General features: G+C 38.2%; 1 protein-coding gene across 1 annotated transcript in view; it reads left to right on the top strand.

Annotated features, from left to right (window-relative positions):
• Positions 1 to 17,897, top strand: part of LAMB3 (laminin subunit beta 3) — a 65,395-nt gene that overhangs the window by 42,862 nt on the left and 4,636 nt on the right. The window contains exons 12-18 of the mRNA XM_070939803.1: positions 159 to 270; positions 1,755 to 2,127; positions 3,035 to 3,195; positions 6,817 to 7,025; positions 10,192 to 10,395; positions 11,857 to 12,001; positions 17,284 to 17,491. Coding sequence (XP_070795904.1) covers positions 159 to 270; positions 1,755 to 2,127; positions 3,035 to 3,195; positions 6,817 to 7,025; positions 10,192 to 10,395; positions 11,857 to 12,001; positions 17,284 to 17,491 — 1,412 coding nt within the window. The remainder of the gene's footprint in view (positions 1 to 158; positions 271 to 1,754; positions 2,128 to 3,034; positions 3,196 to 6,816; positions 7,026 to 10,191; positions 10,396 to 11,856; positions 12,002 to 17,283; positions 17,492 to 17,897) is intronic.

Here is a 17,897-nt window from a genome sequence, read left to right as displayed (position 1 = left end):
TGATTTGTGGTACATATAGTTTAATAACTATATTATTAATTATTATTAATAATTATATTATAATTATTAATAAAATAATTATTAATAATTGTTGGACAAAGCTTTGTAGTTCTGTGTTGATGTCTTTTCCTCAGTGACATTTCTGTTTTTCTTTGTAGTTTACAGGGCAATGTCCATGCAGGGAAGGTTATGGTGGACTGACATGCTCTTCTGTTGAAGTACAGGAATGTCCACACCAGACATTTGGAAACGTTAGGACTGGATGTAGAGGTATGGAAAGTCGGACATATCTGCTTGGAGACTTCTGTGTATTTAATTGCTAACCATCTGTCCTCAACATCAGTATTTTTCTATTGACATCTGTTTCTGCTCTAATTCTTATCAGAGATTTGTAACCATTTCCTTTCCTTTTGACTTCCTCCTACTTTTTTAGCTTATTTCATTATTTTCTTAGTATTCCATAGGATGGAAATTTAGCAAACATTTAATAACAAGCTTATCTATTCTAATTTGGGTATGAAATGAGAAAACACCCTTAAAAATTTCATAGATAGGGGAGAGTTATTATGTATTGTTATCCAGTTATTATATATTGTTATATATGTCTTTAAATTGTGTAAATTTTTAATGTACTGTAAGCTGCCCAGAGAGGATTTTTTGAAGTTGGTCAACCTTGAAAACTAATACACACACACACACACACACACACACACACACACACACACACAAGCTTCCATGTAGTATTTTTGCCTTCTGCTTCCTTTCTTCCTGTTGAGAAGGATTTCCTTCCCTGTAATGTGAATTTAAATGTAATGTGAATTTAACTCTTAGAAAGATGGATACGTTACATATCTTATAGATAATAAATTTTAGCATTTAGACTTTTTTCTGCAAAATCCCTATTTTTTGAAATAGATAATATATTACTTATAGGTATGAAATATGACTATAGTTACTTCCTTTATTGGATTCTAGTTCTCTATACCACCTGATTTAATTTCTTACTAATGTAATGTAACGTGACGTGATGTGACGTGACATGACATGACATGACATAACATAATAATTATACACTTATTATAATACAGTAAATAATACACTTATTATATAGTACTACCCTCCAGTATCATTTTAATTTCTAGTAATAGCCCCCTAGCCATTCCGAGGGGAAAAACTGAGGGTTCATTTTAAATATTTCACAGAGTGTTCAAAAAATATGCCTTGCAAAAAGAAAAAAAAGACCCAATCTGATAGGGAACATTCTGGAGGCTACACAGGTGGGTAGAAACATCCCAGTAAATTATACTAGAAACTGACTAGAACTCTATTTTATTAAATAGTAACAAAATCTTGAAAACAATTATGGTTTCCTTCTCTTCCTCACATACTCCAGGGAGTTAGGAAGGAAGGAAAAACTTGCGTCTCTTCTCAATAATATTTCTCTTTTCATAGCTTAAAGAATGCTTCCTTCCCCTTTTGTTTATGTTTCTGAATATTTGCTTGGCTGAATATTTCCATGGCTCTCTGTAGATAGATAATAACGTCATCGCTTTGTCTCCTGATAAAAAGATGTTTTTGTAGACTAGCTTGCTCTCAGCTTGCTCCCACAAAATGCTCTCAGAAGTTAAATGACCTGGCCATCTTACATGGTGATGATGATAATGATGACAATAAATCTAATGAAGGTTGAAGGCAGAATATGAGTAGAAACCTCTAAATAATTGTGTTTGGGGTTTTTTTGGCTGTCTTTATAGATTGTGACTGCAATTTCCAAGGCACAGAGGTAATGGGCTGTAACAAACTGACTGGCAGCTGCCTTTGCCGCACTGGGTTTGCAGGACCCCAATGTAACCACTGCCAACGGGGCTACTGTGGCAACTATCACCAGTGTGAAGCATGCCATCCTTGTTTCCAAGCCTATGATGATGACATTCAAAGGTTTGGTTTACGTCAGGCCGCCTTGAAAAATTCAACACAGCACTTGCAAGGAGGGACAATGACCTCTGGCTACAGTACCCGCCTTTCAGAAGTGGAAAGAAAAATGCAGCACATTCAACAGATATTGGACAATCCCCTCATTACTGAGCAGGGACTGGACCAGGTGGCCAATACTATTGCTACAATAAGGTAAGCTTGCTTTTTCTTTAGATTTACCAGCAACAAAGGAGTCTGCCCCCTCACCCCAAATATACAGAAAATAATGTTTCAACATTTGGTTGCTAAAAGGAGTTTACTTGACTCCATTCAAATCCAAATTCACAAGCACTGTCTATGTTATGGTTAGGGGAATTGTATTGTGGTCCTCAGACGAAAAATGAAAATACAAATCACACACATTCAGATCACATTTGTTTCAGAGTTTATGAACTGTAAAACACTTTGCTTATAAATGAACTTCCTAAGTGCTCCCTAAATGATCATAAGTCTGAACAAAATGCTTCTTTATTTTCTTTCAACTTCAGCCTTTGTTTATTTACATGGAAAAGCTTTTGAATAGCAGTTTTGTTACTTCCTATGTTTACATCTTTCTCCAGCTTTAATGCAAGAAAGATATGGTCTATCTAATCTGGCAGACCAATCAAGAGCCCCAAGACTGTGTAATAGGTCCCTCCTCATGTTGCTTAGCAACTGCCTTCGGTTTTGGAGATAATATATGGCTATTATGACTGATAAACAAGGAGAGTCATATCCTTTCTGGATTTATCTACTCCTGCTACCTGAATTGATGACTGTTACTATAGCTTGTGGGAATGAGTTCCAGCTACAGATTGTATGACAAAATGACTTGTTTTATCTGTCCATGTTATTTTAGGCTATCAGAGTGCTATATTCACTCTACCTCTCCTTAAGCTCCCAGAGAAGAGAGATAAAGATGTTACATGATGTCCTGTTCTCAGGACATGTTATTTTACAGAAAGATAGCGCTGTCTTTGTGACCAGATTGTCCTAATATTTGAGGAAAGCAATCAGAGGGGAGAGGTAATAATACAGAAAAATGTGTATATAAATATTATATTTCTTGTATTAATTCCAGGCAGACCATTGAACGTTTAAGCTCTGAAATACTTCTTGTGGATGAAGTCTCTTCCCTGTCCATAGATATGGATGCTCTTGATAAAAGCTTGTATCTAATCACTGAACAATACCAAAATAAGAAGGCCCAGTTTGAAGCCAGCCGCAGCATAGATCTCTCAGGTATAACCCTCAAGTTTCACCTGCCAATGACTTAGCTGTCTGGCTAGCTATCTTTCCTATTGCAAATGCAGAGGATATCTAGTTGAGAATGTCTCCCTTCAAATTGTTGTTGGCTTGCCAGAAAGAGGGTGAAAAGTCGTAGAAATTCATCTTCCGGTAATATCACAAGTTTCTTGGGGAAGGAGGGGGGTTTCCTGCTGTGAAAATAAATCTCAACAACTGAAGGCCTAAGAATTAATAACTTATACCTACAATTACCATATTTTTTTGGAAAAAATAAAAGACAAACCTGAAAAAAGGTCCATAAGGTAAAAATGGGTTTTAATAAGTTTGTTTTACAAAAATTCATGAGCAAAACCAAGAAAATAAATAATTAAGTTAAACAAATCTAAAGGCCAGCTTTCTGAAATAAAAGACTGCCTATATAATAAAGGACATATGGTCACTGTACTTATATCAGATGAATATGCACTTTTTACATTGTATGCATTTTCTGCTAGTCTTTTGAATAAATTTATGGCCATATTCCGATTCATAAATGTAATGTTTAAACTGTAACATATTTCTGCAGGAGACAATATTGTTCTTAGTTTTAGATACGATAGGAAGTAGGCATCACTGTTAATTACATTTTCACTCATCCTACTATTTCCACAGGATATAATTTTTCTGGGTTACATAGGGCTTCAACAGCCTAAAGAATATATTGACCAGGGACGATAGTAGGACAAATAATGAACTTCTTCCCCAATTTCTGGTGCTATTGGTAAAGCTTGAAGTAGCCACTACAGGAATAGTAGTGTGTTTGCTCACCAAGTATTCTTAATTGGCCTTCTGTATGTAAAATGGTATGACTCCTTGGTATAAACTGATGGAAATAAAATCAATTTAAGAAAGCTCTTTCTATATTTTAGCCTCTCCCTTTGCTTTAGTCATGGTGATGGATTAATATTATAGTACATCCAAAATATACTTCCCACAGTTCCTTATTGGTGAATCCCCCTTCTTCTTTATCCTTTCCATCCATGCTGGAAAAACAAGCACCAATTCCTTTCTTTTCCATGGCTGTCTCTTTGAGGATATGTAGTGTCTATGGACCCTAACCTTATGTATCAATCCCACTCACATTTAACTCCTTCGTATGTGATGCATCCACTGGTGGATCACTAAAGAAGAAGAAGAAGTAATGCACTAACATTTTATCACTTTTTCCTGTCACACTGAATAGGAAAAGAAGTTGGCAGAACTTGGTAATTTTATCAGGAGGAAGGATGAAAGGTCTACTGTTTCACTCTTTCATCTGTGGGAGGGAGGGAGGGAGGGAGGGAGGGAGGGAGGGAGGGAAGGAAGGAAGGAAGGAAGGAAGGAAGGAAGGAAGGAATGATCATAAGGGAAAACTGATAGAACTCTTGTCAGTTTCATCTGGTTAAAGAGAAGAGTGCTCTTGTTTACTCTTTACTCAGTGAAGTTCTTAAAAAAAAGTTTTTTTAAAAAAAAATGCCAAACCTTTCATTGTCTACCTGTGAACTGGTTAAAGAAGGAAGGTGCAGAATTTCCCTAGTCTGGAAACCGAATGGCAATAGAAGGCAGCAAATATAGGAAGTTCCAGTCATAATTCACAGTTGTCAGTCAGAATAGAGGCATTTATCTATCTTGAAATAAAGCACAACAGGTGAACTTCACAGCATCACTTAACCCAGCGTAAGTTGAAGAAACTACTTTTGATGAATTGAAATTAAGTCATATTGAGATTGCCTTCCCAGTAAGCTGGTGGTGGGAAGACAACAATATTGTGTTTCCGTGTCCTCAAGAAACATTTAGTGGTGCATACTCATGGTATGTTACTCTAATTATGTATTATTAAAATTGGTCACCAGATTGTCTAGTTCATGTGGAATATCATCTCACCACAGCAACAAGTTGGACAGTTGCTTATATACCCCAAGAACAAGTTTTTAAGTGTGCCATCTTCATTTTTTATACCCTAGAATAGTTTAAAGAAAACTAATATATAAAACAGCATACCGTATTTTTCAGAGTATAAGACACACTTCCCAAAAGTGGCTGAAAATTTGGGTGGGTCTTATACTCCAAATGTAGCTTTTTCGAAGCTTTTTTTCAGCCATAACAAGACATTAGTGAGTGAAGCAATCTCCGTGCTTTGCCTGCTCCCTCCGACTCTTAGCTGTGCTTTAGAAGCTTTTTTTATCCCCAAGTAGGGGATAAAAAGCATTCACGTGCACTCAAAACCAGCAAACTAATGTGCTGAAGCTGACCAGACTAAGGACGCTAGTGAGATGAATATCTGGTAGGCAGATTTTTTTCCCTCTATTTTCCTCCCCAAAAACTAAGCTGCATCTTATACTCCGGTGTGTCTTATACTCAGAAAAATACAGTAGTTTGCTCATCTCCTCCTTACTCCCTTTTATCTGAAAGTCAGAGTTCTGCTTCCTTGAATTCACAGTTGAATTCACTTATAACATGATAGAAGCTCAGAGGTGCTTTTAGGATCACACATGAACATGCTGTATGATATTAGGGAAGTAAAAGTAATTCATTTGTATTCTATATGCCTTGTTGCTATGGCTTTCCCTGAAGTGTCTGTGGGATGAAGCTGAGAAACAGTGTTGCTACATCATGATACATGCCTTTTTATGGATATTGTGACTCAACAGCCATAGAAAAACTTTATTATAAAGAAAATTTATTTTGAGTTTTTGTTTCTACTGAAGGTTTTTTCTGCATAGCAATCTTAAGCTGTTTGACACATATTTCTAAACAACCAGAAATGAATCTGGTTTAAGGAATTCTTTTCTGGATATCAACCCTTTCCTCTCTGGACTGAGATTATCACAATTTAATATTTACTTTGTAGTTAATAGGAAGATGAAGAATTGATGTCTTAGCAATTATAGAGCTCTATTCCTTTTCAAACTTTCACATACTTGGGTTTGCTGAAGAAGCATTTTATTACAAATTTAATAAGAACTTTGTTGTTGTAAAGCATTTCTGTTTTCTGAGATTTTACCCTTCAGAAGTGGTTGAATGAATATTTTTACAATTACCTTGTATTACATTTTAGAGGAAAAAAACAGTCCTAAATTCAGAAGTCTAATTCCTGTTAAGTCTTTCTTTCTAGTTTATGGAAGACGTATTTGCTTGGCTATCATGAAAATGCTTGTGAGAGACAAGCCCTTGTTTTCATCTAGTTAATCTGTATTTCAAGGTTTATACAATTCTGTTCTAAAAAGGACTTGGGACCATTCTTCTGTTTTGTTTTTTTTTGGTTTTTTTTTAAGACTGATATGATTCCCAGAAAATTGCTAACATTTTCTTTGGCTTGGAGAAGATATAATGAAGAAAACATCCTCTTGGATTTTTATAGCTCTGCTGTTGTTAAAACCCTCTTGAAAAGATGGGTGGTAATTCTTCTAGAGAATACTTGTCAAGAGCAAGATTATTCAGTTAGGTGACTGGTCAATTCAGGATTATGAAGCTGATTTGCTTCCTTTCTTCTGTAATGTGACGTTTATAAGTAAAATTCAGTACTCAATGTTTGAAGAAGAAAGAAGTATTTTGAATTACTATCAATTCCCATTACAATCCCCTTTATTCCCACAGGGGCATTCAAGACTATCAGATCTGCACATCTCACATCCTCCAATGCCAGTGCACGCATAGCTGGATCTTCTGGACTGATTTCTGAGTCTCTGGAAAAAAGGAGAAATGCTGAGGAGCTCGAAAGTCGTCTTATAGACCCGGATTCAGGATTTGAAGCACTTCAGAATAAAATGGCTGTCACACCCAACTTGACTCCAGTAATTAATAAGGTAAAGCTAATGCTCTAAAGCAGACCTGTTTGTACAAACAACTGAATCATAGATTCTGTTTAAACATATTTACCTGTATTTATATGTATATATACTAGAGGTCTTCAAACTTGGCAGCTTTAAGACTTGTGGACTTCAACTCCCAGAATTCTGGGACCCCTGATATATACAGTGGTGGGCTGCTGCTGCTGCTGGTTCAGACTGGTTCGGGCAAAGCAGTAGTTCCAATGATCAGCTGGCCCCGCCCACGCACCCCAGCCCTATCCTGTCCTATATTTCCTTCTTTCTGGCTCAGCTGATTCGTGCAGCACAGCTGATTTCAGCACCTCTGCTGTTCTACTTACTGGGGCTGCCTTAGAGGTAAGCAGCTGAGCTTCAAATTGTTGTATTTTGAACGCTGCACGCAAGCTTAATAGGTGTGCATGCACATGAAGCCCGCATGTGCATGCAAAGAACACGCTCACAGAACCGGTTGTTAAACCGGTTGCAGCCCACCACTGTATATATACATGTTATAAGATTGGTTGGAATTGGTTAGAAGTATTGCTAGTGTAGAAAGAGAAAGATTCATGAATTACTAGATTAGTTGTTTTTTCTCAGACACAGTCAGTGGTGGGTTGCTACCAGTTCGCCCCGGATTGGGCGAACTGGTAGCGGTGGTGGTGGGAGGCTCTGCCCACCCACCTGGACGCTTCTGCACATGCACAGAAGTGTTGTGCGTGCGAGTGCACACGAGTACGAGCGCATAAACTAACCAGTAGCAAACTAAATTGAAACCCATTACTGGATACAGTGAATATATTTGTACAGTTAAACCAAGGCTTGTATTTTAAAAACAAAGAGGCTTTTGTTCTTCAAGGACACTTGTTCTTCCAGAAGTATGCAACCTGAAATTATTTTATACATAGAGGGAAAAAAGTAGAAAGTCCGAAGTATCATAATAAATAAGGGATATTAACAGTGGATGCCAGTTTTAGATTTACAGATTCCATCTCTCTCCCTCTCTGTCTCTCTCTCTCTCTCTCACACACACAAATCCCAATACAGATGAGCTGTAATTACAGGAATATGCATGTATATGGAAAGAAGTGCATGCTGCAATATTACATTGTCCTTTAAGACACATCAAACTTGCATCATGAATACTGGTTATGAATGAAGAATCAGAATAACATCTTGATGTTCATATCATCTAGCCACCAACTCTCAAGTATATTTTCTAAGACACCTCCTTGCTGCTTTCAGTTTTGTCTGCACTGGAAATCTGTGGAGATAAACATTATTTAGATTCTGTACACATGTTGCAGAACATTCAAGCCAAGCCAATATGGTTGTGGAAGACTAAACCTGTTGTGGCTCCGTTACTGGAGCCTGTGTCATTGTCAGGAGAGGACTCCGAGAGTGAAGGGGAGGAGTTGGCAAGGCCTCCCTCTTCAGGACCCTCCTCTCTGGCAATGCCTTCAGTGTCCACCGAAGGGCAAGAAATAGGGCCAGGGCCAAGCATGTCCATGCAGCCACAGATGGACAGTGATGAGGGTAATGAATCTTGGCTGGACCCACGCCAGCGTCGCAGAGATAAGCGTGCGCAACAGAAGAAAGGGTGTGCCCGAGATTAGGCTGAGTCACTGGACCACACCCCACAGGATATAAAAGGAAGCGTGGTGGCCAGTCAAACCTTGTGATGAACAAAGCTGAAAGCTTCCACGCCATTCTGCATTGCCGGACTTTTGCTTTAAGACTGGATTATCTCTGGACTTGATTGTAATTATTGAGCTGCTTTCCTTTGATGTATCAGAAGTGGGGAGAAGTTATCTCTCCTCTTTGTAAATAATAAACTCTTGGCAGGCAGCCACTAGGTTGTTGCCAAGTTCTGTTATCATAAGGAAAAGGATTTTGCCGGCTGGTTTGGTCTTTAACTCCTGAACGTCTGTAGGTGTGTGTGCGTGGGGTTGGGGACAGAACAAAACCAAAATTACACTCCTTCAATAGACAGCAGGAGTAGGGAGTTTTATTTGTTCCTCCCGACCCTTGTCATGATTCTGCTGGAGAGGACAAAATGTAAGTCACATATGTAGTCCTCAGAAACAACTTGATTCCAAATGGATTCTGAAGCATTTTCAGGTCAGAATTGAACCTCTTAGAGGCCATGGTCTTAGCAAGTACCTGAGCCAGTGGTGGGTTGCTACCAGTTTGCCCTGAATCAGGTGAACTGGTAGCAGCGGCGGCAGGAAGCTCCACCCACCCACCCGGACACTTCTGCACATGCCCAGAAGCGTCTCACACGTGTGCTCACCAGCAAACTACTAGCAATGGGTTTTGAAACCCACTACTGACCTGAGCATAAGTATTTGTGCCTTCAAACCACGTTTTGACTCCTGTTGTCCATCTGGAGAAGTTTCTCCACTCTCTGCAGTTTTCTTGGCAAGATTTTTGAGAAGTGGTTTGCCAATGCTTCCTTCCTAGAGTTGAGAGAGTGTGACTAGTCAAAGGTCACCCACCTGAGATTGGGTCAAAAGTGGCACTACAACCCATAGTCTCCCAGTTTCCTGCTTGATGCCTTAAACATTACACCAAACAGGTTCTGAGCATATCTTCACTGATTCTAGCCATATTTATTTTGGATTATTGAACTGCCCTCTTTAGGAGTAAAATATGTTGAAATGTATGAAATTTACAGGTAAAATCAAACTTATTTCCACACACAGCCAATAAATAGGAATTAATTCAGTTACAGTGCTTCTTTACATGATAGCTTCCAACAAGCATAACTTTAAAAGAATATTGGACAAATTTAGCTATTAACAAATAGGCATAGTGATCTTACATCATTTCTTGTTTCAGAGTTGCATGTTTCTGAATATCAGTTCCTGCAGAGCTTGGCCTAAAATAAATGCATCTTTTCTTTTAAAAATGTTGAACTGTAAAAGACAATGATTAACAAGATAAGTTTGTTGACTGATCCAGTTGGGATCTTATATTTTGAAATTCAGAGCTGCTTTTAGGCATAGTTTTACATAAAGGCGGAGGGTTGAATTTGGAGACAACTAATGATAGGTAAGTTAGAAACATTACACATAAAGAAACAAAGTAAGTTCACTGAATCTTATTAGAAATATTTGTACTGTAATTGACAAAGCTTCTTGGATCACCTGACTTTTTCTATTAGGTTTGCAGTATTGTGAGATCAGAAGTTTGCACTCCTGGTGAATGTATCGGGTATCTGTGTCCTCATCAAAATGCAAATGAATGTGGCCCAGGTCTGAGCTGCAGAGGGATCCTTGCACTTTCCAGCAGTTCCATCCAAACTGCCAGGAAAACCACCCAGGAATTCCGCAATTTTAACAGTCAGCTTCAGGAGACTGAACAAATGGTATGTATTTAGAATGGAGAAAGCAAAAGGGAAGGGATGGAATCTTTATTTCAATAGGCCTGATTAAAATAATGTTTTAGTATTTTCATTTTGTGTGTGTGTTTATTGTTGTTACTTTCCCCCAGTGGCGAAATGTAAAATTTGTTACTACCGGTTCTGTGGGTGTGGCTTGGTGGTGGTGGTGGTGGTGGTGGTGGTGGTGGTAATATGACTGAGTGGGCGTGGCCAACTCTTTTTTTTTTTCTCTTTTAAAACCATTTTTTCTACAACCTCTTCGGCTGAAGAGGCTGTAAAAAATGCTTTTAAAAGCCTCTGACGATTCCAGCTAACTTGCCTGATCGGCAGAGGCTTTGTTTTTACTTTTAAAAGCATTTTTTTGGCTGAAGAGGTTATAGAAAAAATGCTTTTAAAAATAAAATAAAAAGCCTCTGATGATCGTGCGGCTCAGCTGGGCATGGGGGTGGGGAGGAATTTTTGCTACTGGTTCTCCAAACCACCGGCCGCCATCGCTACCGGATCGGGCGATCCGGTCCAAACCAGGAGCATTTTACCCCTGCTTTCCCCCCCTGAGCTTGTGAATGATTATCAGGACATGCAACTTGCAAATAGTTATTTTAAACTCTAGTCCTATTTATGTGACTTTTCAATTGAAATAATCTACCTAGAAATGTTTTGTATACCCTTGTGAAAAGGAGCACAAGTAGTCCTTGAAGTATAACTGTTTATTTACCAACTATTCAAAGCTACAACAATACCAAGAAAAGTGACTTACAATAGGTCTTCACACTTGACAACCATCGCAGCATCTCCACAGTCACATAATCAAAGTTCGGCACCTGGCAACCAGCCTATTTTTACAATGGTTGCAGTGTCCTGGGTGATGTGATTGTCATTTGTGACCTTCCCCACCCTGCTTCCAACAAGCAAAGCTAATGTTAAGTGGATTTGTTTAACAACCACATGTTTCACTTAAAAGTTGCGGTAATTTTCTTTACAATTGTGGTAAAAAAGCTCATAAAATCATGTGTAATTCACATAAAAATCACCTTGCTTAGCAATGGAAACTGATCCCCGTAGTGTTCATAAGTCAAGGACTACTTGTAATCTTAAAGTGTTTTAAAGTTTTAAAGCTATTTTTATACATTATTTTTATTGCTTTTAAAAAACATAACAAAAAAAATATAAGAAGCAAGAAAAACAAGTTGGAAAAATACATGTATTATAAAAACATAACAAGTACTTAAACAATGCCATTCATTTTCTATTTGTATATTCTATTTTTCCATGCATTATTTTAAATCAGAGACTTGCGGCTGAAATACTAGAAATGAATGGGGTAATTAATACCTGGGGGTGGGGAATGACTACTACTGCTTGTGGATCCACCTGGAACAATGTTGAAACGTTTAGGAGCTATATTAAATACCATATGGAAATGAAATCTGTCTCATCTATTAATAGATCAGAGCTGCTGAAATAGCTTCCAACAAGATTCAGATAAATGCCCAAAACCTGAGAAATCAAATGAGCACCATCAGGACACAGATAGAGGCAGATATCCAGCGCACACAGCAGTTCATCCGTCAAGTTCGCAACTTCCTATCAGGTAAAAAATCAGAAGTTCCAACATTTTAACAATGCATACTTTGTCACTAGTCAATCTCTTTGCTGTATGTACTGAAACTTTCTTGTTGCACCTGCTGTTACTCAGAAGTCAAATTCAATAGCGGCTTTCCCACAGGGAACTTTCATGCAGAATCTCTTCCAGTTAATAGAGAATTTATTCCCATCTGCCTGCTGCCCAACCCTCGACTAGCAATTGGAACTCTTAAGGGGGACTTCCCTCCCTCCTGGAGGATCCAAGAATGCATATATACCAGAGGTGGTATTCAGCAGGTTCTGACCAGTTCTGGAGAACCGGTAGTGGACATTTTGAGTAGTTCGGAGAACTGGTAAATACCACCTCTGACTGGCCCCGCCCCATCTATTCTCTGCCTCCCGAGTCCCAGCTGATTGGGAGGAAATGGGGATTTTGCAGTATCCTTCCCCAGTGTTGTGGCCCGCCGGTGGCCTGCACGGATTGTGGCTGATCCTGATGACGAGGAGGCTGGTGTGGTGTTGCACCAGCAGTCTGTGCAGCCGGCGCTCAATGCACGAGCACACACAGCTGCCAAAAGGCAGGACTGGTTATTTAGGAGGAGGTCTCCTCGAGAGTAAGGCTTGGGGTTAATTGGCCACTCCCTTAGCCTATTTAAGTTTGCACACAGCTGGCAAACGTTGCAAGAAACAACGTGTGTTCGTCCGGTCGTCCGTTGAGCATTTGAGAGTGAATTTTCCTTGCAAACCTGGTTTCTGGGCTAATTGCCAACTCTTGTAAGCCTTTATCTAATCTTTGGAATTTCTGGCTGGCTGTTAAGGATATTTTTAGTAATAGCCTGCATTTGAAAAAGACTGTGTTTGTAGTAAATGGAGTTGTTCGGAGTTCTGTGTGTGCTCCATTTCTTGGGTTCCATAGCTGGGGCAGAACACCCTGCCACGCCCATCAAGCCACGCCTATCAAACCATGCCATGCCCACCAAGCCATGCCACACCCACCAAGCCATGCCCACAGAACCGGTAGTAAAAATTTTTGAATCCCACCACTGATACATACATATACATATACATATACATATACATATACATATACATATACATATACATATACATATACATATACATATACATATATCTCCTGTATATGTGTGTGTTTGTACACACACACACACACACACACACACACGCACACACCTCCTGCCTCTAATTATGAACATTTTTGGAGCATTTACTTAAATCTTTAGAACCAACATACAGAAACATGAACTGGGTACTGACTGATACAATTCTAAGCTATTGACTGAGTAGTCCAGAAAAGTAACAATTCTCCTATTCCACTGCCAAAATGTGCTCTGTTTGTGTTTTCTATAGATAGTTGCTTGGGTCAGGATTTCAACCATTTAACTCCTCTCTCTCTCTCTCTTCTACCATCTTTTAGCTCATGGACTAGATCTCCCAATTGCTTATCACCTACTCATAGTGAACTTTCCAGCTCTTTTCCCCATACTGATTCATCTGCCAAAGGGCTTACTCCCTTTCTTCTTTACTGTTTGCTCATGGATAGCTTTTCTGAGAGCAGACTCTTCCTTTCTTTGTCTTTCCTGCTATTCTTGGACTTTTAAATATATTTCTGAGCCAGCCATCTTTCTTCCCCCTTCCAAATTAGTTTCTTTCCACCATTTAGTCACCTATCCCTTTTTTCATGACCTTTTGGATCTGGATCTGGTGTCTACCAACTTGATGTCTTTTGACTGACTGCATCTGCCATGACCTTTATGAGACGGATGAGGACAGGGAGATAATTGATACAGAACATTTTTGTCCCCAGCAATCTAAAACTAATAGCCTTGTCAGTGTTTCTAACATAGATGTGCTTGCAGTTAAGAATATTAAGGTTGTAGTTAGGAAAAACCAAGCTTTTGATAGTGTGTGCCGTACCATGTGTACTAATCAAACAGGTGATAAGGATGAAGGAGAACTCAGACACAAAACACAGGGTTAGTCAAAAAGGACTAAAATGCCTATACACCAATGCACAAAGTATAAGGAATAAATGAATCTAAGTACATTAGGGTATATGTGATGTTGTTGCTATTACAGAAACTTGGTAGGATGAAACCCATGAACGGAATATATAGCTAGAGGGATCTAAATTGTTTTTTTAAAAAACAGACTGAATAAAAGAGGAGGTTGAGTTGTGTTATATATAAGAAATAATTATATCTCTACAGAAATACAGCAGAACAATGATTAGAAACCATCTTGAATGCATTTGAGTCAAATATAAAAGGAGAAAAAAAAAAGAATGACTTTGCCATAGGTATATACTAAAGGCCACTCATTCAGAGAAAATAGATGATTTTTTTGCTAGTCAGTCAACTAAGATATATAGGATGTATACCATAATAGTAATAAGGAACTTTAATTACCCTGATATAAAGTGGGATACAAACTCTGCACCTAGTGGAAAATCAAACAGATTCCTGACAAATTTAGCAGACAATTTTGTCTCCCAAAAGGTAAAAAAGGGAACTAGAAGGTCAGCCATACCAGACTTAATTCTCACTAACACAAATTAAATGATAGAAGGTGTTGAAGTTACAAGAATCTTGGAGGGGGAGTGGAATGGCCATGCAATTTTGGAATTAAACGTTGTGCAAGGACAAGCAATAGAACAAAGTCAAACTACAATCTTGCACTTCAAGAGAGCTGATTTCAATAGGATTATATGGATAAGAATCTTCAAGGGGAAAACAACCAAGAAGCCTGGGAAACTTTGTAAAGTGAGATTATAAAATCCCAGTCTAGCAATGAAGAAGAAAAATAGGAGATCTCAAAAGAAACCATCATGGCTACACAAAAAATGTTTGGATAAACTAAAAGATAAAAAAGGACAAGGATAAAAAATGAAAAGAGGGGCACATGCAGAAAACAGAATATCAGCAAATAGCCTGAACCTGCAAAGATGATGTCAAGAAAGCTAAGACTCAAAATGAACTAAGGCTTGCAACAAATGTCAAAAATAAGCTTCTTCCAACATGTAAAAAACAACAAAAAAGTCAAGGAAATGATTGGTCCATTAATGGGAGAAAATGATAAGAAAAATGAGCAGTACTCCAATATTTGAAGGGCTGCTACAAAGAAGAGGTGGTCAACCTATTCTCCAAAGCACCTGAAGACAGGACAAGAAGCAATGGATTGAAACTTATCAAGGACAAAACCAAGCTAGAATTAAGGAGACATTTCTTGACAATGAGAACAATTAACCAGTGGAACGACTTGCCTCCAGAAGTTATAGGTGCTCCAACAGTGGAGGTTTTTTTGAAGAGATTTTCAAACCATTTGTTTGAAATGGTATAGGATTTCCTGCCTAAGCAGGAAACAAAGTTCCCCAACCTTTCTGGCTTTGCAGACTGATGGGGGAAAGGGAGAGGGGATGGATCTACATGAATGATGGGCATATGCGCATGTGTGCAGCTCCATTTGTATGAGTGGTGGGCACACATGCCTGCTGCTTGCGCAAATGGAATGTATGCACTCATGCTCACCTGCTGGTCATTCAAGTGAGGATATGCATGCATGCACTCACCCATCAGTTCTGCAGCCCAATTTTGAATGACTCAAGGCTTTGCAGTGGGCCGTGGGCTGGGGCTGGGGACCTCTGGACTAGAAGACTTTTAAGGACCTTTCCAACTCTGTTATTCTGAGAGTATCCATAGCATGCTCTCAACATTTCAATATATCTTTTAATCCAATATGAATAGGGACACGTTACTCTTCCCTACAGAAGTTATTTAGTTTTAGATTACTTTAAGTTATGGATGTGCAAAACACACTGATTGGGAATGGAATGTTCTAAAATTCTATGGCAGATTTCATTCCTGAAACAGTGAATTGTGTACATGCTTTAGGATCATATGAAACTTCCATGTGGTTCAGAAATTTCCGGGAGCAAGTTTCAAAAACAATTTCCCCAAATTAATGAGTTTACACATGCTTATTTCAAGTCCTTTGGAACTGAGGAAATGAAAAACATGGAACAAGTTTTCATCTATTCAAAAGCATTCCACTCTAGCAAACAGCGGTGAATCACAATGCCTCTGACCCCAATTTTTTAAGCACTAATAGATGCTATCAATTTTCTCTTTTCTATATTTGACAGAATTAAAATAGCATTCTTTTTGCATAATAACTGAAATGTACAGAATATTATCCAAAAGGTTATGACGTAGATTTCATTCCATACTATACTTAAAATATGTGGGAGTTCACTTTAGAGTCAAGGCAAATCATATTGTGAGTAAAGATTGAATAGAAATATCTATGTGTCACACTAGAATTATTTATAAAACTTTAGTTTTATTAGATCTTTTTAACCATACCAGGTTGGTGTTGGTTGTATTAATAACAGTATTCTGACATTCCGATTTCATCTGGCCGGCTTGTTGAAAAATGCAAATCTTGTCACTTGAACTCAAAACATTTTCTCCAGTGCCCTGTATGGTATTGTTCAACTGGTTCATGTGATGAAAAACATGTCTGCTAAGTAGCCTATTTTTTTGCAGCCACTCCTCATCTTCAAAGCCACCAAAACTGGCCTGCCATTTTCTTGAAAGTATACTTGTAATATGTCTTTCAGCTCAAACCCTCTATTGAAACTCTTCCTCAGCTAAGTCACCGCATTTCTGCACATAGCAGGTGATTATTTGTCCTGGACAATGAGAAAATATAATTTATATGGGCTCTCAAGGTTCCATAGGTTAGCGATACATTTGGTGTGTTTATGATGATATGTTTTTTCCTTTAATTCAGAACATTGTACATATGTACAATAACCTGGGTTTATCTTTAAAGAAAATAGAGACTTCAGTTTGAGCCTTTTACTCTCCTTTTTTTACAAATCCACTGAACCTTTGTCAATATATTGATAAACGTTTTCTTTCCATCGATGCTAATAGATATTTCACACTGATTGGATTTTGGAAGTCCTTCGCTACTTGGATTTTGACATGCTTTTGTAATATGTGTGTCTAGCAAAGTTTTCATTTAATTGGAACAGCTGTTCACCTCACTATTCCTCATGATATAATATTTGTTTTATTTGGCTTGCTTTAAAGCCCTAATCTTCTTTACAACCTAAAAACTTGTTTATGGTACTGCAAAGGTTGGTCGATCTATCTTGTACTTAAATATCCATGCTGTGGGGATCTAGGCATATCACAAATATTTTATTGATTGAATTAGAGATGCAGTTTATCTTGGTTAGATTATTTACTGTATTTTTTTTTCCAGATCCAGATGCTGATGCTACTACGATTCAGCAAGTGAGCAATTACATCCTGTCCCTTAATCTTCCAATTGATACTGGCACAATTCTCAGGAAAATCACTGAGATTCAGAATTTGATCGCTAAGCTGCAATGTCCTGACAGCATCATTGCCCAAACGGCTGGAGACATAGCTAAAGCCAAACAGCTTCAGCGGGAGGCTGAAGAAGCCAGGTAATATTCATTTCTTTTTCTGTTAAATTTATATCCTGCTTTCCATTCAGGAGATTAAATTAGTATACACAGTATTTCATTCTCCAATTTGGGACCAAGAGTTCGATAACTTTGGAGTAGAGGAAAATAGATTCACTGTTAAAGTAATATTTGACATGTTTATTTATATTATCATCTAGAAGTTCTTTCTGAATATGTATATAATTTTAAACTTTTGGGAATTCTGATGTACAGAAAATGTCTTCTGTAACTTTCATTAAGAAATTGTTCCTGTGTATTTCTGGAGGTAGTTCAGTGGTGGATTTCAAAATGTTTTACTACCGGTTCTGTGGGTGTGGCTTGGTGGGCATGGCGGGGAAGGATACTGTAAAATCTCCATTCCCTCCCCAATCCAGGGGAAGGTTAC

This window comes from Pituophis catenifer, unplaced genomic scaffold, assembly GCF_029215685.1.
Source record: "Pituophis catenifer annectens isolate HBS135680 unplaced genomic scaffold, rPitCat1.0.hap2 SCAF_3, whole genome shotgun sequence".
Taxonomy (NCBI): Eukaryota; Metazoa; Chordata; class Lepidosauria; order Squamata; family Colubridae; genus Pituophis; species Pituophis catenifer.
The sequence above is the reverse complement of the archived record's forward strand: the minus strand, read 5'-3'. Positions and strand labels throughout refer to the sequence as shown.